At 38.6% G+C, this 23,131-nt stretch overlaps 1 protein-coding gene across 1 annotated transcript; it reads left to right on the forward strand.

Annotated features, from left to right (window-relative positions):
* Positions 1–7,316: 7,316 nt before the first annotated feature.
* On the forward strand, positions 7,317–22,635 carry LOC125233409. The gene is made up of 7 exons (XM_048139423.1): positions 7,317–7,427; positions 8,751–8,924; positions 14,868–15,019; positions 18,061–18,106; positions 18,500–18,580; positions 21,007–21,119; positions 22,534–22,635. The coding sequence occupies exons 1-7, from the start codon at positions 7,410–7,412 to the stop codon at positions 22,613–22,615; spliced, it is 666 nt and encodes a 221-aa protein (XP_047995380.1). The 5' UTR covers positions 7,317–7,409; the 3' UTR covers positions 22,616–22,635.
* Positions 22,636–23,131: the final 496 nt, after the last annotated feature.

Genomic DNA, 23,131 nt, shown 5'->3' on the forward strand with positions numbered 1-23,131 from the left:
TCTATTAGATCATGTCGAATGCAATATGTACGTCATGTGTTTGATTATTTTAACTGAGCCGTTAGTGAAACCATTAAGTATATTTGTTATACAAGAGTGCAAAGTTGTATTTTAATTGTAGAAGTTGAATTTTTCAACACACGAGAAGTAAAATACATTTGCACTCGTGTGTAACACAACACTTTTCCCCTCACTATAGCGAGGAAAGTACAACGCAAAAAACGCGTCTATCACTGCTTTCAGTAGTTCTGAGGTCGTAAAACATCTTCATCACTACATAAACCCACTTTTATCAATTTTAAAGCAGAAAATTTGCCTCTATTCAAGGTCAAATTACTTTATCCACTAGTGGATAAAATGCGTTTTTACCCGCTGGTATTAAAGGACAAAACACGTGTTTCCGAGCTAGTGAGGGGAAAATAACTATTTCACCACACCAACTGGTATTGGCTCTCTTGATTCTTTGAAAACAGCAAAATTGCATTTTATCCACAAGAGTGCAAAGGAATTTCATACAAATTGTAACTTGATGTGACGATGTCTTAGCTGACCGGCCGGTGGAAATTACCTATAAAATGATGATTTTTAATCATAAATACCTATTGAATAAATTGATTAATTTGATTTTGTTTGATGTTTTGAAGTTAGAATTTTATTCGTGTTGGTGTGGTGAAAAATGTTGTCGTTTCACTCGGTGGCAACATTTGTTTAACTTTCGTGTCTTGAAACCCTTGCAACGCTCAAGTTTCCACTTTTTGAACCACTCGATTTGCTCGCGGTTCAATATTAGAATCTTTCGCTTGCTCGTGTATTGGTACGCAGAGACCATAAGAGCACTTCTTAATGTTGTGTTCCTGCCAGTGACTCTTAGTGGTAACTAAGGATACCAGAAGAACTTAGGGTTGCAGGCGTCCATCTCTAAGATGCTTACCATCGCTGGCCGTATGCTAGTTTGCCACCATGTATAAACAAATAATTAATAGCTAAAATACTTAGGGTGTGGTAGGTATGAACCCGTTTATTATGTGTTGAAAGGAATAACGAACACGAGGCGCGTTCGTTGCCAAATTCTTTGGAGTCTTAGGATACTCGGCACACCCATCTTGTTATCGGCTTGTCACATTGACACAGACAATAGTGACAAGTTTATAGGTGTTAAGAGGCAACAGGAGTACCTAGGTACCTACTCATTTCTCCATAGAAACTTAATAGACTATTTCATTAGAAGTTTTAAGCTAGGGATATTATTTTATCTGTGTGCGCTAATCTTTAAAATATAACCGAAAAAATAAAAGTCAAAAATGTCGCGAAGGTATTTAAATTTTCAGACCTAAATATCAATGGCGACAAATTAATCAGAGCCGACACAGATAATTTTATTTCCAAATAAGTAGTCATCCAAATTTGGTTACGATTAGTTAAATTTTCTAGTGCGAGGTTTGGAGGATAATGGAGGTTTGGAGTGAATTCTTTGCCAGTGGCTATATTTCCGAGCTCATATAACCCGGCAAACTTCAAATTTAGAGTGAACAGGCATCTTCTGGGCAAGCTCATTCCATCGTAGGCCACGTCTTTGCCTTTGGCTAGTCTGTGGCCAAGAGTAAGCCCATTTATAATAAAAAGTAAATAAAAAAGAGGTAACAGTAGATTACGAGAATTTAACTTAAAAGATTTTTAAGCAAAATGTTTCATCCGAGTCGACCTTTCTGTTTTAAAAGATTTTTAAAGTTCTTCGACTTTTCTTCACTAAGTTCTTTCAGCAGTGCGACGGGGATAGTTTACTAAAATTCTCAAATAAAAAGAAGGATTTCATTCACAATTCACTCCTGTATCCCCTTAAGAATCGTCTAGACAGGAACAGTGTTTATGCCAAATTGTCTGATTATAGGCGCAAAAATTGAACTGGCTCGAAGATTCCACTTTATTTGATTATAGATACTACAGAGTTAATGTTTTTAATACATTTTCAGCGTCATAAAGCTTAGCAAAAGAGTAGAAATTGTTTTTTTTTACTGTTCTCATACAAAAGTGGTTCTATTGACTATTAGGAGTCACACTGACATTTTATCCCGCCACGCGGCGCCTGTAGTTGCTGTTGTACAAGGCAAAAAAACGAAGAAACTCAAAGGTTATGACAGATGGCGCCACCCTATTAGTCCATAGCACAGATAAAGAATTTGATACGTAAGAGCGAGAAGATGATATGTTTTCTTTCTCTCTCTCTCACACACACATATGAATGACAGTGACATAATGCTTAGGCACTTGCACAGTAGTTGCGTCTGTAGGGTAAATTATACGGCTTTTGCTGAACCAAAGATTTCCTTTGGTAGGATTGGTCCTTAGGGCCCAAGAATGGATTTTAGAAGTGGGGCCACCTTGATTTTTGATGTTAGTTTTTTGAGGTTTTGGTAGCTTCTGCTCTGGAGGAAAATAGGGTCTCAATCTATATAGTGGTATTCATTATGCTACTATTCCAAGTTGGTACCATATTTGTATGACTGAAGGATGTCAAATACATAGGACCCATATGTGCACGAGGAAGATGTTAAACTTCGTAAAATAAAAAATTAAGTAAAGATTAGAGTACCTATTTATTTAAAAAAATCTAACACAAAAAAAATCCGAAAAATTGGCACGATGGTTCCTAGGATCCTAGCCCTCGTCTTCAAATAACTCTAAATCCAATTCTATATCATCTTCGATGAATGCTTCGCGGTCCATTACACTGTAACAAAAAATAAAACAATGATTATCCAAAAAAGTGGAAATAAACCAGCAAGCAAACTAAAAGTGACAGTTATTCAAACACTAATATACCTAGAATTATCACAGTTGCCATTACTGGTCTTGCATAGAAGTGTGCATGGCATTCCTTCTCGTCTACAAGAACAACGGCCTCTACAGCTGTTCTTACATCCACATTTTACCAGCTCTCATATGGACAACCATCACATTATCTGGGATGCGGCGCGAGAGTTGGTAAAATGTGGATGTAAGAACAGATTTAGAGGCCGTTGTTCTTGTAGACGAAAAAGAATGCCGTGCACACTCCTATGCAGGACCTGTAATGGCAACTGCGATAATTCTAGGTATATTAGTGTTTGAATAACTCTCGCTTTTAGTTTTCTTGCTGGTTTGTTTCAACTTTTTTGGATAATCATTGTTTTATTTTTTGTTACAGTGTAATGGACCATGAAGCACTCATCGAAGATGATATAGAATAGGATTTAGAGGTATTGGAAGACGAGGGCTAGGATCCTAGGAACCATCGTGCCAATTTTTTGGATTTTTTTGTCTTAGATTTTTTTTAATAAATAGGTACTGTAATCTTTACTTATTTTTTTTATTTTACGTAGTTTAACATCTTCCTCGTGCACATATGAGTCCTATAATGTATTTGACATCCTTAAGTCATACAAATATGGTACCAAACTTGGAATAGTAGCATAATGAATACTTCTATATAGATTGAGACCCTATTTTCCTCCAGAGCAGAAGCTACCAAAACCTCAAAAAACTAACATCAAAAATCACGGTGGCCCCACTTCGGAAATCCATCCTTGGGCCCTAAGGACCAATCCTACCAAAGGAAATCTTTGGTTCAGCAATAGCCGTATAATTTACCCTACAGACGCAACTACTGTGCAAGTGCCTAAGCATGTCACTGTCATTCATATGTGTGTGTGAGAGAGAGAGAGAGAAAACATATCATCTTCTCGCTCTTACGTATCAAATTCTTTATCTGTGCTATGGACTAATAGGGTGGCGCCATCTGTCATAACCTTTGAGTGTGCCTCCTCAGTTGCCACATGCAAAACGGTTAACTTTACATAGACGGTGGCGCCACTATTAATTTCTACTCTCTTTTTTTGCCAGGACGTACCATTATACTCATAATAAAAAAAATGATAATCGTCGTATTATACAGATTTCCGAGCGACGAAATTTCAATTCGGAATAATTTGCGTAAATTAAGTGCGAATATTGTGCAATAGAGTTTTAATTTTCAGTGCAGTATTGTCGCGTTAAAGGGAATATAATTATACGTCCGAAGTTAACCGCAACAGCTAAATTAGGAGCCTTAATTGATCAGCTACCTAGGAAACTAGGTCTAGGGACCCTAGGCCACTCTACACCCATGTCACAATCCCTCCGGTACCATCGGTCCACTTTCCCGATCTGTCTACTTTACCAAACGGTCCACTTTCCCGATCTGCGTAATTCTTTTTCTCAATCCGTCTATTTACCTATCCGTCCACTTTCCCGATCTTTCTACTTTGCCAAACGGTTCACTTTCCCGATCTGCGTAATTCTTTTTCTCAATCCGTCTATTTACCTATCCGTCCACTTTCCCGATCTTTCTACTTTGCCAAACGGTCCACTTTCCCGATCCGCCTAATTACCGATGCGTCCACTTTTTCTATTGGTCTACTTGACCAAATGGTTCACTTTTCCGATTTGTCTATTTCCGTGTCAGTCAATTTGCCGTTTTTCTCGATCCAGGCCCCTATTTCACCACGATAACAGGTGTGACAATTGTGACAAGTATTATTTACTGGCGTTGTAGGCGTCCATAGGCTAAATTTACTACTTACCACCAGGCGAAATGTGTACTTGTTTGCAACTAAAGTTGTAAAAGAAAAAAAAAATAAGACGTAAACAATAAACAGATAATACTTTTGCGAAGAACGTGTCAAATTGACAGTAAGAGATTTCTTACAATTTGATTTATAACGTCATTATTACATAGTTCTACAGTGGCCTAGGGTTCCAATTGGTTGACTGTACTTACCTATGAATTCTTTTATTTCTCCCGTGCTGGACTGAAATTGCTGGAAAAGTTACGATGTCTGGTTTATAATGTTTGCATGTAATTTACATTTTACCTATAAATAATGATTAAAGAAAAAGCGCTGGCTGCCTAGCAAAAGCGCTGGTGGCCTACCGGGAAGAGCGTGCGACTTTCGATCCGGAGGTCCCGGGTTCGAATCGAACCCGGCTCGTACAAATGAGTTTTTCTGAATTTATACCTATGCGAAATGTCATTTTCATTTGATATTAGCCAGCCGCTTTTCGGTGAAGGAAAAACATCGTGAGGAAACCGGACTAATTCCAATAAGGCCTAGTTACCCTTCGGGTTGGAAGGTCAGATGGCAGTCGCTTTCGTAAAACTAGTGCCTACGCCAAATCTTGGTATTAGTTGTCAATGCGGACCCCAGGCTCCCATGAGCCGTGGCAGATGCCGGGATAACGCAAGGAGGATGATGATATAAATAATGATTAAAAAAATGCTAATAGCGGAAGTCTCTCACAAGTAATGGCAACGTTGCCAAGAGCTTCGAATATTCAGCGCTCCGAACCACCCTCCTTGTTATCACCCTGTCACAGTGACACTGACAAGTTTATATCAACAATGTCAGTCAATACATTGACATGATTCACTTATTTAAGAGTAGCAAAGAGCAGTAATAGTTCTTAACCACACCCACTGGTGAAGGCTCTCTTGATTCTTCGAAAACACTTGAATTTTATCCATAAGAGTGAAAAAGTAGTTTCAGACAACATATACATACACCGTGTTTTTATTGAATTCCGTTAATTTTAAGGGAAGATTATTTAGTTCTAATACAATCAATTTCTCTAAGTAACTAGCGTCTTAACTCTTACGGTTATCGAATTATTAAAAAAATAAATTTAATTACTGAACACGTGTGTGGCATCCCTTACCACTTCCTATTGTTATTTTTTGTGACATGTGCCGTCAAAAACTTGACAATGACTTTAATGTTATGATTAAGGTCCTCTCACACTAATTAATCCATTTATTATGTATGGAAACGAAAAAAGAATTTATTTCGAATTTAACAAAAAGCGATATACAGAATGGTTCCTGATGATGAACCTAACTGCGTGTCGAATTTAACGGAAAACAAAAAAAACACGGTGTTTATATATAGTATGACATTGTTTTGCACTCTTGTGAATAAAATTCAACATTGTCTTTTATGAAATATCAATGGAGCCTTTATCCATTAGTGTAGTGAAAATAATGTTTGGTAATTGCTTATATTTTGAAGGTACAGGGGTACAGGCTACAGGGGACAATCCTGACCGAGGTACCTAAATGATTGTTTAGTAGTTAAACACCCGCAGTGCAACAATAATTATAAATTGGCTCTCCATTCGATAGTTGCCGGGAGAGTAATGTCAGAATGAGATCACATACAATTTGTAAGTTCGAATCAGCCTTATTGTCATGGATAATCAACTGTTTGTTGCGATTGAAGGTTGAATTATTTATTAAGGTTAATTAATTGTGAGCTATATTAATATTGGCTTTTAATTATAATAATTATTGTTGGCATTACTAGCCTTAGACTTCCATCTTCAGATCTTTTTATCCATACTAATATTATAAATGGGAAAGTGTGTGTATCTGTTTGTTTGTCCGTCTTTCACGGCTAAACGGAGCGACGTATTGATGTAATTTTTTAAGTGGAGATAGTTGAAGGGGTGAAGAGTGAAATAGGCTACTTTTTGTCTCTTTCTTACCCCCCACTTCCCTAGAATGGCCCAGTACTGCAGGTGCCTGTTCACCCTTGATTTGAAGATATCGTCAAAATAAATCGAGTATGGTATGGGGTATTATCATACGATAGTACTCTTTATTATACTGTGGTATTATTGCCCGATATAGCACATTAAGTTCTCGCGTTTTGTACACATCTTTTAAGACACACATGGATCGAACGCGATAAAATAACATTATTCCTTTCTACCCAACGTTTCGACCAGGTTGCACTAGCTGTAGTCGCGGAAGACTGACGTCCCACGACCCGTGTGTGTCTTAAAAAATGCCTGATATACATACATACATACATACTTACATATCATCACGCCTGTATGTCATAAAGGGGTAGGCAGAGCACATGAACTACTAAGTTTCAGTGCCACTCTTGGCGAAAAGGGGTTAAAAGAAATCCAAATTGTGACATTGCAGTGACAGTTTGCCAGCCTCTCGCCTACGTCACAATTTAACCCATATCCCACAGTCGACTTCTACGACACCCAAGGGAAGAAAGGGGGTGGTGAAATTCTTAACCCGATTTGAAAAGTCATTTTACAATGTACAAAACAAACTTATAATTTACATACAAATACAACAGGTACGGTTTTTAAATATACCTACTTCTAATGTTATTCATCCCCTTAACACGTCAATCTAGAACGATTAATTGTCGATAAATTCCATGCCAATTAAAACATATCAATACCGCCCTACTACGTCCCTATAAGATAACGCCATTCATTCTCTTGCCAGCAAAAAGTCCATTCATTCAGGAGCTAGTAAAGTGAAACGTTGCGATTTTTACTAATAACCGTTACTGAGTTTGTGATTTTATAAAATGGAAGAGATTAAAAACGTAAGTTGTGTTAGTTACAGGGCAGAAGGGAAAGTGTAATTGGTTTAATGATAGTATTAGTTAATTCAAGCGGTTTTTGGAATAAGCAAAAAAATGGTAAAATGTTTCTAAAATATACTTTAACCCATAACGCCTGTTCTGATTGGAATGTATATTTTTTTAATCGTAATACGGGCGATAAATTAAACAAGGCGTAGAATTCATTAGTGTTATCATTAATTGAGAGGTGTTTTTGAGTTACTCTTAATTTTCACCTCAGTAAAATAATTTCAGCGGCAATATACTGTAAACATGGTTGCGATGACAGGCAATGACAACTGTCAACGAGCGTTTAACCAGGGGCGGCTCACTCCGCGATTCTATCGCCGCGCTGCAAGTACATGCAAATCGGGGGTGGCGCGCGTTCTCACGGAACGCACGTTCGCACGTTCTATTGTTACTTTCCGTCGCGAGTGTTTTTTTAAGGTTCTTATGCGATGTCCGCTTGTGGAATGGCTAATAATGCTTAGTTAAATAGATATCATGAATAAAATAAACACCATAGGACATTTTTACACAGATCTACTATTAATAAGTACCCCGGAAAGATTCAATAAGTCTTGTCATGTTGGAACTTAAACAAAAATATATAAATACTATAGATATACCTAGAAAGTACCCAAGACTTGAATATAATAGTATAACATTTTATCTGAGTATTAATTCGTTTGAATCCATAGGCAACCCTATCGCCGGACGCCGCGCACGTGCGGCTCGTTTCTTTGTAAGAATTTTGTAGGCATTTAAAAAGGCGGCATGTCGTGAACATCAAAGCAGTGGGCCTTCTGTACTTGTACTATTATATATTCTGTGGTTTAACGCGAGAAAGTCGCACGGTCTTCCCGCTAGGCCCACGATTTTTATAATTAATCGTAATCTTCAGTGGCATATCTCACAATAGTGACAATTGTCGCCTAACAGTGACACTTCGCTGCCCGTTCAATAAGGAAATAATTATTATCGTAACAAGATTTGTATAAAACGCCTACTCGGATAGTTTTCTCAATTTCCCGAGAGATATCGCTTTTCCTTCTGGAAACTAGCGAACGGTAGTGCATCGTAATTTGTTAAGATATTTTAATTATTTTGTGTTCGGTGTGATTTGTGTGGATTAAACATACTTTTGTTTATTTTTGAACTGGGTATTTAATTTGAAGCTCTTCCTTTTCGAGGCCAATGTCCAAGTTAAACAATATTGTCATATCAACCCAGAAATAGGCACAAAATTGTCAATGTCAAAGGTAACTATTTGAATCGAATTAATCGTGTAATATCCTTTTTCAGATGAAACTGCCTAAAGCGTTACTTGAAGAGCTTCGCAAAGCGGAAGAGCGCTCGGCCATTTCTTGGGAGTCCAGCAACGAAGGCGTCCACGAGAGGGTCAACTTCGATGACACGATCTGGGGTCTCAGTTTAGCTGGTGGCTCGTTTTACAACACCCCTCTTAGAGTTACACAGGTAAAAATTTTTGAAAAAACTCCCGACCGCGACATAGTACACCGATTTTCATGAAGCATGGCTAAGAACACTCCCGACTAACTCGGCTTTCAAATAACAAAAAAATCTAAATCGGTTCATCTGTTCGGGAGCTACGATGCCACAGACAGACACACACACAGACAGACAGACAAACAGACAAACAGACAGACAGAATCGTCAAACTTATCCCGTCGTTATTGCGTCGCGTTAACAAACTTATAACACCCCGTCGTTTTTGCGTCGGGGGTTAAAAACTAGCATTAATCCTTCCTCATCTGGGAGGCCAGTAATGACCCCTCAGTCCACGAAAGGCCAATTTTGATGGCACTGGGGTCTCAGTCTAGCTGGCGGCTCCTTTTGGTCACACAGGTAAAGCTGACTCGCTACGCTCGCGGTTCAATATGGGAATCTTTCGCTTGCTCGGGTATAAATATTGTTAATATTGGCACGTGCGGTAAACAACAACTTTGCCCCCTAGTAAAAAAAATAACTATTGTACGCTTTATCAATCTTACTATATTTGTTACTTTATGTTCTCATTTAAGCCTGGCTCGTGTAAATATTCCGTATAAAGTGAAATGACGAAATATCCATATTAAACTGTGGTTTATATTGTCTCATAATATGCGTAAATTATTTCGGTCTGATACCCTAAACCCTAAACTTGACAAGATGAAACCCTTTTCATTTGCGTACCGCGAGCAAAATGGATCACGAAATATTAAAGAGAACAATGTTATTGTTTTATTTTCTCCATTTTATATGTATTGCTCATTATTTCGCAGAATGATTTGATATTTGATATTTTGGTAATGGATATCAGCATAGATAGAGGAATAAGTAAGGGAATTCAATTCATTTCAATTCAATCCATTTCAATTCAATTCATTTATTTCGTCATCATGGGTTACATTACAATGGGTGTCAGTTTACATTATAAGTCCGACCATGGTGTGCCTTTCGGCGTACGATATAAAAAAATAATTATAAATGCTAAACACATTTACATGCATAAAATTAAACTAAACTGACAAATAAACAAATTGCAAATATCAAAAGTAACTTTTTCTACTCCCGTACTGTTATTCGTGAGTTACAAGGTCGTGCATAGAACTTAAAAACCCTACATAAAAGATGTCAGGACAAGTCTATCTAGTCTATACCCTGAAAACATTTAGTAGAAGTAGCACGATATAGCTGTTACAGTTCAGTAAATACATTGCTACCAACTTAACAAACCAATTCGCAGAGTCGAGACTCCTTCGTTTTCTGCTGCGTTCATTGGCGACGCGTCAAATCGCATTCAAATGTATGAGAACTCGATTCAATTCGGCTCGATTCGTCTTAGTGGCCAGGCTTCAAAGAACCATACCATAGACAGTTTTATTTTCATGTTTGCGCTCAAACTGCATATTCAAAATGGTAGGCGGTCCACTAGATAACAAAGATGACTGAAAGTATTTGTTGATTTATAATTTTCTTTCAAAATAAGTGCTTGGTCGTAGAAAAAGTATTGTATGCAACGGTGTTTAACTGAGTCAAAAAATGCTCGTGGCGTCTTTATTAACAATTTTCGGCTTCGCCTCAAATTGTTACCCACGCCACTCACCTTTTTTGACCTCTTTTAACCACCAGTTGCATAAAATACTATTATATAATCATGTCAAGCAATAACAGTATTTAAATTGAAAATAAAATAATAATAACAATAGAGACATACGATTGTGCAATCATTCATTACATTCATTAATAAATTCATTGATCGAATAGTAGGCTTTTTCTATCAGGTACATTTTCAAAGCTTGTTTAAATTCATTCACACCCTCTTTACCTCGAATTGTCTTTGGTAATTTGTTGAAAATTTTTGGCGCCATTCCTATAATGCTGGAAGAGTTGTAACTCCATAGATCAGTAAATGCGGGTTATTTGTATAGGCATAGTTGAGTGACATCTAGCGACAATCACGCGTCAAATAGCGTGAATTATCAGTACCACTACTCGATGGTGGCAACAATTTTTCATTTCATTTCATTTATTTATTTTGCGACCAACATAGGATCATAATTATATTATTAAAATTAAAATTAGAATACATTAAATTAATTAAATTAAAATACACTAAGAGCTAAATTATAATTATCATACTTAATAATTAACTTAATTATCTTAATTAAATTTACAACAGTCCGGTGGACTTTGCTACCAGCATGTGAATCATGTGACAATGGTTCAGATACTCGCAGTCAAATCTCTCCGCCAACGCCCTTAAGATGCTGCTGGAACTAGCCCGCACTCTGCGCACCAGGGATGTACAGCGTTTCCTCATTGTAGTGTAGAAACAATCTACCCTGGCCTCCGCGAACATCCCCGATGCACTACAAAAACGAGGTAGTCCCATCAACACCCTAAAGGCGTTGTTATACTGAATACGAAGAGCGTTGTATTGTTTCTGCGTATAGCACGCCCACAGACTAGCAGTGTAAAAGGTAGTGCAAAATGCTCCAAAAAGAGTCTTTTTAACCTCAATGGAGCAACTAACAAATCTGCGGGCCACCATATTCGCTCTAACACACAACGCTCTCCGTTCTGTCTCAATGTCATCATCGTCCTTCAAGTCAGAGGTTACTATGTGCCCAAGATATTTAAAACGATCCACTCTATTAAGAGAAACTCCGTTTAACTTAATAGGCGGTACTGGTGGTAGTTCTTTTCCTCTGACTTGAAAGACCATGCACTCACTTTTCTTAACGTTATATGACAAACCGTGGCTAAGAGCGTATTTCTCACACAGATTTATCAGCTTCGCCAGACCACAAGGAGAGGCGCTCAGCAGCACCATATCATCTGCATAGCTTATGACAGACAGGTATCGCCAATGTGGCATCCGATATTAGTGCTGCTGAGCTCCTCTATAAGTGCGTTGACATACAGGTTAAAGAGCTTAGGCGATGTCACCCCGCCCTGCCTAACCCCGCACTCCAACCTGTAAGACTCCGAATAGGCGCTCGACCACCGTACTACGTTCCTCTGGTTAAGGTACCAATATTTAAACACTCTACAAAGTTCAGTCGGCATTTTAGTGTTTTCTAACTTCCTCCAGAGAATGTCGTAGTTGACGAGGTCAAACGCCTTCGATAAGTCGAGGAAACATGCATAAATGTTAGTGCCTCTCGCCGTATAATGCTTGACAGTCTCCTTAAGACACAATATGGCAGTTTCTGTAGAGAGTCCAGGCCTGAAGCCAAATTGGTTTTGATGTATGTCAAGGTACTTGTCTAATTGTATACCAAGAAGACTGTCCAGCACTTTAGCTATCACTGTCGCTAGCGAGATCGGCCTATAGTTACTTACGTCACTTACATCACCACCCTTATCCTTGACAATTGGTACTACCACAGTCCTCATCATTGCCTCAGGTAAATACGCGTGACTAACGCAGAGGTTATACAACAAAGCGAGTACTCTCGGCAAGTGAGGGCCTGCATTCCTGAGGTGTTCAATACTTAGGCCATCGAGTCCAGGAGATTTCCCACGCGACATAGATTTTAAAACCGATGCAACATCTTTCGCTGTAAATCTAATTTCAATCTCCTGATCACTCAGCTCATCCTTCGGTACTGAACACATCAATTTTAAGGGTGATGATACAGTAAAATGTTTTTTAAAAAGACTGGCTATACGACTATGGTCACTAATGCCCTCAATACTCGCAGGAAGGCCCGGTTTACTGTTCAGATTCCTCGTGGCTTTCCAGAACCCTCGAAAGTCACACTTAGAATGATGAGATGCAAGAATGTCCTTCTTAATCTGGTCAGCATGTTTTTGGCACCATTTTAGCTTTGCTTTAAAAATACCACGGCTTCTCTGCATCTCATCATAATAATATCCTGACTCTGGTCTCCCATACCAATTCCACAACCTGAACTTCTCCCGGGCGTCCCTGTGAGCCTCGCTTACATGAACATTCCAACCAATAACAGTTTTCCTTTTATGCGATCGTTTTTGCGAATATGTCATGGTGGCGGCATCGCATAAAATACTAGTTATACCTACATATATCAATCAGTTTTTTATGTCCAGCCTCATAACAGTGACTATTACAACATTTCCTAAACTCACACGGAAAATCAATGCTAGAAAGACTCTTCTGACAAATCTGAGTATATAACCTAATTTGTTCAGGTTCCTCTCTCCCCATCTCACTCTGTCAGTCATCGGTTTGTCGTTACAACTATACGTGCTAACTTTTCCTATATCTAGGTTACAGTCTATACAAAGAGGAAAATGACAATGTCTCGTCTGCCAAAAATTTAATATTAGAACAATTTACAACTTATATTACAAGCAGAAGGAATTGAAAACAGAATACTGATTAATACTATTGTAATATTGGCTAAAAATTGGTGAGCATTAGACTCTTCGTTCGTCGTGACATCTATTGACAAGTAACAGTACTGATAATTTACGCTAGTTGACGCGTGATTGTCGCTAGATGTCACTTAACTATGCCTATACAAATAATTGTGTAACCGGTGTGGAGCTCCTCGACCCTGACTAGAAGAACTAAACTGAGGATTTTCAATTTCAATGTAAAGGCCGTATTATTGTACGGGTGTGAGACCTGGTTTGTCCGCAAAGACCTAATGTCAAAACTCCAAGTGTTTGTGAACAAATGCTTGAGGCAGATCCTGCGTATCTTTTGGCCTAACTGGATCACAAACGCCCACTTATGAAGAAAACTGGACAAGCACCCGTACAAGAAGAAATACAGACGCGGAAATGTCATTGGATTGGACACATCCTCAGAAAACCTGATACTCGCCTATCCAAAATGGCCCTCACCTGGAATGTACCCGGAAAGCGCAAACCATGCCGCCCTAAATCGACCTGGCGTCGTTCGGTTCAGCAGGAGCTCAGGGTGCTAGGCATGGGGTGGGAGGAGGTCACCCAAACTGCCCAAGACCGGAGTAAATGGAGAAATATGATTCGAGCCCTACACCCCAGCAGAGGGTAACAGGATGCAAAGAAGAAGAAGAAGATACATATAACTCGCATTTACTGATGTATGGAGTTACAACTCTTCCCTTACATATTCCTCTATGATATCAGTCAGATTTTTTTTAACGTCTGGTAAAATTATTTATGTACAAAATGTGGCCCTAATTGGCGTCAGGGCAGTGTGAGACCTTTTGCCCTGCGTGGGAGGGCGCGTTTTACATCGTGTTTTTATTGAATTCCGTTAACTTTAAGGGAAGGGTCTTTAGATCAAATGCAATTAATTTCTCAAAGAAACTAGTGTCTTAATACTTACGGTTATCGAGTTATTAAAAAAAATAAAGATAATTACTGAACACGTGTGTGACAGCCTTTACCAATTCCTAATGTTATTTGTTTTGACATGTGCCATCAATCACTTGACACTAACTTCATATTTCATATTTCATTTATTGCATAGCCATGAACATATTTACATAATAAGGTATAACAGGTATAAGTAGGCCATTCATGACACCCTGTTAATGTTGAATGTTATTCTTAAGGGTCTCTCACACTATGAAAATGATGAAAAATTTTTTTTTTGCGAATTTAACTAAAAGTGATATACGGGATGGTTCCTGATAATGAACCTAACGACGTGTCGAATTTAACGGAAAACAAAAAAAAACACGGTGTATAACGTACGCGCCCACTGGGACGGTGGGGTGATTTCCCCAAGAGTTGGGTCCGTGGGTTGCGCACGAGTACTTCGGCGTGCCTGGGACCTCGCCGTATAGCAAGGCGACGGCGACAGAGGGGTTTTAGTGGGTAAACCATGGGTCTCATCAGCCTAGGGAGTCCCACATAACCATCACAGACACACTTCCGTACAATGCGTAATGCATTTCCCCTTTGAAAAAAAATTGAAAAACAATAATTTTTCAGGTAAAAGAAGGTAGCCGAGCGGAGTACGCAGGCATCAAAGTCGGCGACTACCTGACAAGTATCAATGACATCAACTCCACAACGCTTACGATACAGGAGGCCCATGATTTGATCCTTGAGTCCGGTCTGCAGATTAAGTTTGCTTTCTCTGCGTAAGTATTTTTGCGGCCTTCGACCAATGTAGAACCTTTTCACAGTCAATGTCAAAAGTGACTTTTATGGCCAATAATGCACGGTGTCAATGAGACAGGGTTCTAGAGTGGCCTATGATTCAAATTGGTTGACCGTAGATGCCGGCGGCCGCGTACTCGCGGTGCATTCAGTGGTGACGACGAGTGGTGAGAGTGGCGATCGGAATAAAATTTAAGGGGGGGTGCAAAAAAGAAATGAAATGAAATGATGAAATGTTACTTGCATAAAATAATATTAACAATATTACGTATTTTATGAAAATTTATAGTTTCCATCCAAAATATACAGCCCAAACACACACTGAAACACGATATTGTGCGGTGCAATAGAGCTCAATAGTACAAGTACAGAAGGCTCACTGCTTTGATGTTCACGACACGCCGCCATTTTTAATTCTTACCTACATTAACAAATGGACCGCACGCGAGCAGCCGACATTGAGTTCTATTGCGCCGCGTGAAGGTCGTCACTGAATGGGCCGCTAATGCGCGGCCGCCGGCATGTATTGTAGCTCGTCGAAAGAATCGAGTGAGCTGCCTCTGATATTACCTCTAGGTAATTAACTTCTAATAATTTTGCCATGCCTTTGTTACTAGCACTAAAAGTTCGAACGATCATACGTCATTTATAACATACAGGAATAAGTAACGGAAGAGTTGTAACGCCATACATCAGTAAATACAGGTTATTTGTATAGGCATAGTTAAGTGACTTCTAGCGACAATCACGCGTCAATCACGCGCACAGATCAATACAACAAGATGGCCCTTACAGGGCGACTCGCGGTCACCAAGCATACGACAAATCAGGTTTATAAAAGTTTGAACGCGTGCGACACCGATCAGTAGCGCCCAAGTATACGACCCGCTAACAGTGTCCGTGTCCGCTCGGGAAAAAATCTTAAATAATCAATTTTGGTTGCAAACAATGGTCTCTTACAGCATAAAGTGGTGTGGCAAGTCTTCTAACACTTCTACATGTAAAAAAGATGGAACAACATTCCACAGTTAAGTCAAATTAATTATTTTGTTGAATATTGTTTATTGTCCGCGGAGTTCATTTATACTGGTCAATATGGTTGTGCTGAGCAGCGCCGAGGCGCGTCCATCCCTCTTTACCGAGTTAACAATGTGATATGCTATCCCTTTCACGTAAACGACTAGGCATGGGGCCATGTTAGTTTATGTCTGTTGCGGGAACTTCGTACTGCCGTTCGTACCATGTGCTACCATTTTATGAAATATGAAAGAAAGCAGATTTGTAATAGTGAATAATTATCTAGAATCTGTAGAGTCTGTAGTGGTATTTAGTTCATTGATTAGTTTAGAATATTTAGTTGGTTATTTAATAATTATTTAAGAATATTTAGTTAACGTAAGTAAAAATGCACAGTTTAGTTATTAGTTACTAGAATGATTTTTATTGAGATGCTATCACAATTATCATCCTCCTTGCGTTATCCCGGCATCGGCATTCGCCACGGCTCATGGGAGCCTGGGGTCCGCTTTGGAAACTACTACCAAGATTTGGCGTAGGCACTAGTTTTATGAAAGCGACTGCCATCTGACCTTCCAACCCGAAGGGTAACTAGGCCTTATTATAATTTAATTATAATATTATAATTTGTTGCAAAACAAATTCACCACAGTACTGGTACCGGTACCATTGTCTATAATAGACATGTCCCATTCCCATCCCTACTGCTAATCATAAAGGCGCGCCATTATTTGAAACGACCAATGGCAGCACCGTGCGCGCCCGCCTCACCCCGCAAGGATTGGTGATTTGCGTCTCGAACAATATCGCTTGCATTTGGCTTCTAGTGGGGTGTTCTGTGATCACGCGTCAACTACTAGCGTAAATTATCAGTACTGCTACTTGTCAACAAAATGTCGCGACGAACGAAAAGTCTAATGCTCACCAATTTTTAGCTAATATTACAATAGTATTAATCAGTATTCTGTTTTCAATTCCTTCTGCTTGTAATATAAGTTGTAAACTGTTCTAATATTACATTTTTGGCAGACAAGACATAGTTGCCACCTAGTATCGAGTAGTGGTAGTGATAATTCACGCTATTTGACGCGTGATTGACGCGTGATTGTCACTAGATGTCACTTGACTATGACTATACAAATAACCCGCATTTACTGATGTATAGAGTTACAACTCTTCCCTGAATCACCTCTATGTTTATAATTATTTTCCAGTTCAGTAACTTCTTTCGGTGCACCGTGCAGTATGATGTATGTGCTGAAAGTTCCGAACCAATTTAAACTTTTAAGGGTAAAACTATTTTGTACGTGTTAATTTAAAATTGTTACTCGCGCTTTTGTAATTAAAATTGAGCAGACCAGTTTTAGTTTTAGAGGAATTCCTTTGAAAATTTAAACTTAAAAAACAAACGTGTTTTAAATTATAATATTTAATTTTGATAACCAGTCTGGCGTAGTCTGTAGTGACAGTAGGCAGGCCTGCTCTAAGCCGATGGTCCTGCGTTCAAATCTTGGTAAGGACATTTATTTGTGTGATGAGCACAGATATTTGTTCCTGAGTCATGGATGTTTTCTATGTATATAAGTATGTATTTATCTATTTAAGTATGTATATCGTCGCTTAGCACCCATAGTACAAGCTTTGCTTAGTTTGGGGCTAAGTTGATCTGTGTAAGGTGTCCCCCAATATTTATTTATTTATTTATTTGTGTGACGAACACAGATTTTTGTTATGGATCTTTTCTTTTCGTTATCGTCGCCTAGAACCCAAATGGGAAAGGGTGTGTGTCTGTTTGTTTGTCCGTCCTTCATGGCAAAACGGAGCGACGAATTGTTGTGATTTTTTTTTAAGTGGAGATAGTTGAAGGGATGGAGAGTGACATAGGCTACTTTTTGTTTCTTTCTAATGCGAGCGAAGCCGCGGGTAAAAGCTAGTATAATATAAATTTATATGCGTTAGAATCTCTTCAATGCAGTCTAAACCATTATATTATCTTATTTTTCAGACCAGATGTTGAAGAAACGGTTCACACGGTTTATCAAGATGTTTTTGTAAGTTCTATGATGTTTCCTTTATAGACGTTAAACTTTCGTGAGACATATTTAACAATTTAAATAAAGGGTTGTACTCACGTTATTTTATCGCGACTGTTGCGACATGTTTCGAGCCATTTCTAGGAGACCCGTCATCGGGCATGAGGGCTAGACTGTGTGCCGCCCGTTCTGTGGAGTCTAGCTGCTGCAAGCACTCGGATCATACCTGATGACGGGTCTCCGAAATGACTTGAAACATGCCACAACAGTGGCGATAAAATAACGTTTATTTGAATTATATAACTTATTTGACACTGACAGACATATCCACTAGGTATTTACTGATATAATTTGTGCTAGTATTAGGACATTGAACCCCAATAGAATATTATAGTATTCATAAAATTTCAGGAAGAGGAAGAAGAGGAAAAACGGCGCTTGAGTGAGGTGAAAACATCGACCAAACAAGTTGTGTTTAAAGGCGCCAAAACGGTAAGTTGAGGCAACACCGGCTTGAGCGTTCACGTTCAGTCAGTTCAGGGTAGAGCGACGTCGAGTTATGGTTCCTTTTTTTAGTGAGTGGCTGACGCAAAAACTACGGGGTGTTATAAGTTTGACGTGTCTTTCTGTTTTTCTGTCTGTCTGCCTGTCTGTCTGTTTGTGTGTGTGTGTTTGTTTGTGGCATCGTAGCTCCCGAACGGTTGAACCGATGTAAATTTAGTTTTTTTGTTTGAAAGCTGAATTAGTCGGGAGTGTTCTTAGCTGTTTCATGAAAATCGGTCCATTATGTCACATTTGGGGGTTTTTTCAAAATTTTAATTTTGCGGTTAGATTAGATATCATTAGCCATTTTGGCGCCTCTACTGTGGCTTAGCGCCAAGAGCGGCTGTTCCACTCGCTCTACCCTAGATCCGGCCCTGGTCGAGGGTATTTTCGCCTCGTAGTCTCTGTTATCCGTTAATACTTACGTTGTACTAGTTAGTTTTCACTTCTTTTACTGACATAGTAATTAAGACTCCAAAGCGGATTCTTCGTGCTATTTATTATTATTTTACGAAGCGTCGCAGAAACAAAGTTCCCTTCTTCACACGAAAAAAAAACTAACTGACAGCTCGCCTTCGCGCCATTGGTGTTGCCAACACACCAAAAATATATCAATTTTTGGGTAAAATTATGAGATATTTAACATTGTCTTACAAATATTATATACTCGTACCTAAATAAGAAGTGAAGTTATGAGATTCTTAACACTTCTTCATATTTTAAGCTATGAATATTTTGTAAGTTTTATTTTTTAAACCCCGACGCCGACGCAAAAACGACAGGGTGTGATAAGTTTGATATTTCTATCTGTCTATGTGTGTGTCTGTGGCATCATAGCTCCCGAACGGATGCACCGATTCAAAATATTTTTTGTTCGTAGTCGAGAGTCATAGCCATTTTTGATGCGAATTGGTCCACTGTGTCGTGGTTTTTTCTTCATGAATTTTGTGGTTATACACGTTAAACTTCCGTGAGACATATTCAAATAATTAATTGAAATACGGTTGTACTCACGTTATTATATCGCTATTGCTGCGACATGTTTCGGGCCAATTCGGAGGCCCCTCTTCAGGCGTATAGGAGTTCACGCGACGGCTAGACTCCGCAAACTGAACGCGCCGCTCGCCGCTCCGCCCAATAGCAGCAATAGCGATATAATAACGTGAGTACAACCGTATTTCAATTAATTAATTTTGTGGTTATTAAAATAAAATAAATAAATATTGAGGACACCTTACACAGATCAACCTAGCCCCAAACTAAGCAAAGCTTGTACTATGGGTGCTAGGCGACGATATAGGTACTTACTTATATAGATAAATACATACTTATACACATAGAAAACATCCATTACTCAGGAACAAATATCTGTGTTCTTCACACAAATAAATGCCCTTACCGGGATTCGTACCCGGGACCGCGGCTTAGCAGGCAGGGTCACTACGCGCTAGGCCAGACCGGTCGTCAATTAAGGCTATGACTTAATCTATTTGAATTACCTATATAATCCATTGAAATCGTACATTCAGTCTTGCATCAAATAACAAAAATAGAAAAGTAATAAATAGTTATTCTTAAAGTTTTGATCATATTTTGATACGACCTTGAAACAACTAACAGGCATCGTCTGGGCGAGCTCCTCCATTTCTTAGGCCACGTCTTTGCCTTTGGCTAGTCTGTGGCCTAGTAATGTAGAAGTTGCAGAACATTCCCAAAAAGCGGAAACATTCTTGAGAATGTTCGCAGAACATTCCTGCAACATGCAATTTATTATTTAAACGAGAGAATATACTTGAAATAAAGTTTAAATGGGCATAATATAAAACTATATGTTATTATACATATAATATTGTCTATTACAGTTAGCTATTTTGTTCATAAGTGATACCTAAGTTACCAATAAGTTGCTTAAATTCTCACTATACTTCAGGGAACATTTCGACTTTCAGACTTCACAGTTTTAGTCCTGACTTTTTTTAAATTACCTAATTTTAATTTCGGTACCTACCGAACTATTATTTTTTGATGCCTGTTTTTGGTCATGTTAATATATGCATATACAAAAAAAAACAAACAAAATAAAAACAAAAAGATCGCTGTCAGGATCGAACCTGAGAACATCGGCATACGAAGCCAGCGCACTACCACAGGACTACGTCTTGGCTTGCTGAGTTCGACGAAATTATGGTATAAACTACGAAGTTACTAAGTATTCTGATAAATTCTCGTTCTCGAGAACATTCTCAGAAGTTACCGAAAAATTCTCATGAGGAATGTTCTGCAACTTTGGAAACTTCTCGACCGTGCATTGCTACTGTGGCCAAGAGTAAGCCCATTTATAATAGCAGTAAAAAAAATTGTCCATTGTATTTCAGAACGATGCGTGGAGTTTGGCGTGGCCGTGCAGCAAAAAACGTGATATAATCTACCGAGAATCGAACTGTTTTCTCGTCCCGAGCCGCTACCTGGCGAAATTGGCGAAGCACTCGTGAGTTCTGGATCATACAGTCATACAGTGTGTAAATCGAATACGAGCAAATGTAAAGTTATAAACGTAATTAGATAACTTTCACTTAGATTATTTTTTTAATTAAGTAGAATCGAAATTAACATTCTTTCAAAGTATTGTGGCCTTCAATGTAATGCTGTTAGCACTTGTATCATAATGTACTATTTTTGTAAACGTAGACACAAAATTTTAATGGTGTTTTTTTCCCGCACTATTTCACAAAGTAGTAATTCTTGTCAGGTGCTGTAGCCGAATGGTATTTCTGCGACGCGAAACGAAAACGAAACGCTGCGAAAGGTAGTCTGGTTCTGTCGCGCTAATACGCAAGAGCGATAGAGATAGATATCTACGAGCGTTTCGTGAGCGTTTGTGCCATTCGGCTACGGGGCCAGGTAGAAACTTCAATTGTGTACTTCTATTATGTACTCGTACCAAAAAAGTCGTACGATACGCGTGCGAAGAGCGAATTTGTAACTCTTCTCTCACTTGTATACATTTTGTCTCACTTGTATGAACTTTCAACTATCCCTAACTGTTTTGGCGTATGTTTCATTCATATTATTTATATTTTGTGTTATTGCATGCTGTTTGTTTCCCGAAATAAATAAAAAAAAACCGGCCAAGAGCGTGTCGGGCCACGCTCAGTGTAGGGTTCCGTAGTTTTCCTTATTTTTCTCAAAAACTACTAAACCTATCAAGTTCAAAACAATTTTCCTAGAAAGTCTTTATAAAGTTCTACTTTTGTGATTTTTTTCATATTTTTTAAACATATGGTTCAAAAGTTAGAGGGGGGGGACGCACTTCTTTTTCCTTTAGGAGCGATTATTTCCGAAAATATTAATATTATCAAAAAACGATCTTTGTAAACCCTTATTCATTTTTAAATACCTATCCAACAATATATCACACGTTGGGGTTGGAATGAAAAAAAATATCAGCCCCCACTTTACATGTAGGGGGGGTACCCTAATAAAACATTTTTTTCCATTTTTTATTTTTGCACTTTGTCGGCGTGATTGATATACATATTGGTACCAAATTTCAGCTTTCTAGTGCTAACGGTTACTGAGATTATCCGCGGACGGACGGACGGACGGACGGACGGACGGACGGACAGACAGACATGGCGAAACTATAAGGGTTCCTAGTTGAAACCGGAACCCTAAAAACTGCTTGGAGAAATTATGAATGAAATCATTCATAAATTCGCCATGCATTTTTGCAGCTGATAGTACAATGTAGGTAAACATTTTTACACGAATAAACACAATTTCTCAGAAGCCCTCAGCATTATTTACATTATTTTGAGACATTTTATGAAAAGCAATATTCTTATTAAATGTTTACCCACTGTTATCATCGTCCGTCTGTGACACATTTTTTCTTATTACAGGAACAGAATTTTAATGGAAAGCACCGGAATGGGAAAGGAAAACAAACCGGAGATAGCTCCGACCGTGGAAGTTGATAACTGAATAAACGATTTTAAACATAATATTTTTTGTTTTAATTTCAACATCATGGATCCATAGAATATTTTCTATGCATAGACGTTAAATTTTCGTGAGATATATTCAAATATTTGATCAATATACGGTTGTTGAAGGTTAAACTCGCCTCATTCGGTGACACGCCTAATTCGGTGATACAATCTTTGAAGCACTATTCCGAAAGACGATTTTTGGTTGTTTCACCGAATTAGGGCGAGTTTACCCTACAAGTGGAGTCTGTGTACATGCGAACGACCAGCGACTTGTGTCATTACGCACGCACACACCGACAACTGTATACTCAATGAGCTAACAACTGCGACAGTCTGCCGACGGCGTCGGCGTGTCTCCGCTCTCTAGTATTACATGCTCTGAGGTAAGTATACAGTTCATTTGGCTTTTTAATTTCACTTTATTTAAATCCTCGTTATATTTTATTCAGTTTACAAAGAGCAGGGATTTTACGCATGAATGTTTGGGATTGAAAAGGTAATTAACTCG

Source organism: Leguminivora glycinivorella, chromosome 14, assembly GCF_023078275.1.
Source record: "Leguminivora glycinivorella isolate SPB_JAAS2020 chromosome 14, LegGlyc_1.1, whole genome shotgun sequence".
Taxonomy (NCBI): domain Eukaryota; kingdom Metazoa; phylum Arthropoda; class Insecta; order Lepidoptera; family Tortricidae; genus Leguminivora; species Leguminivora glycinivorella.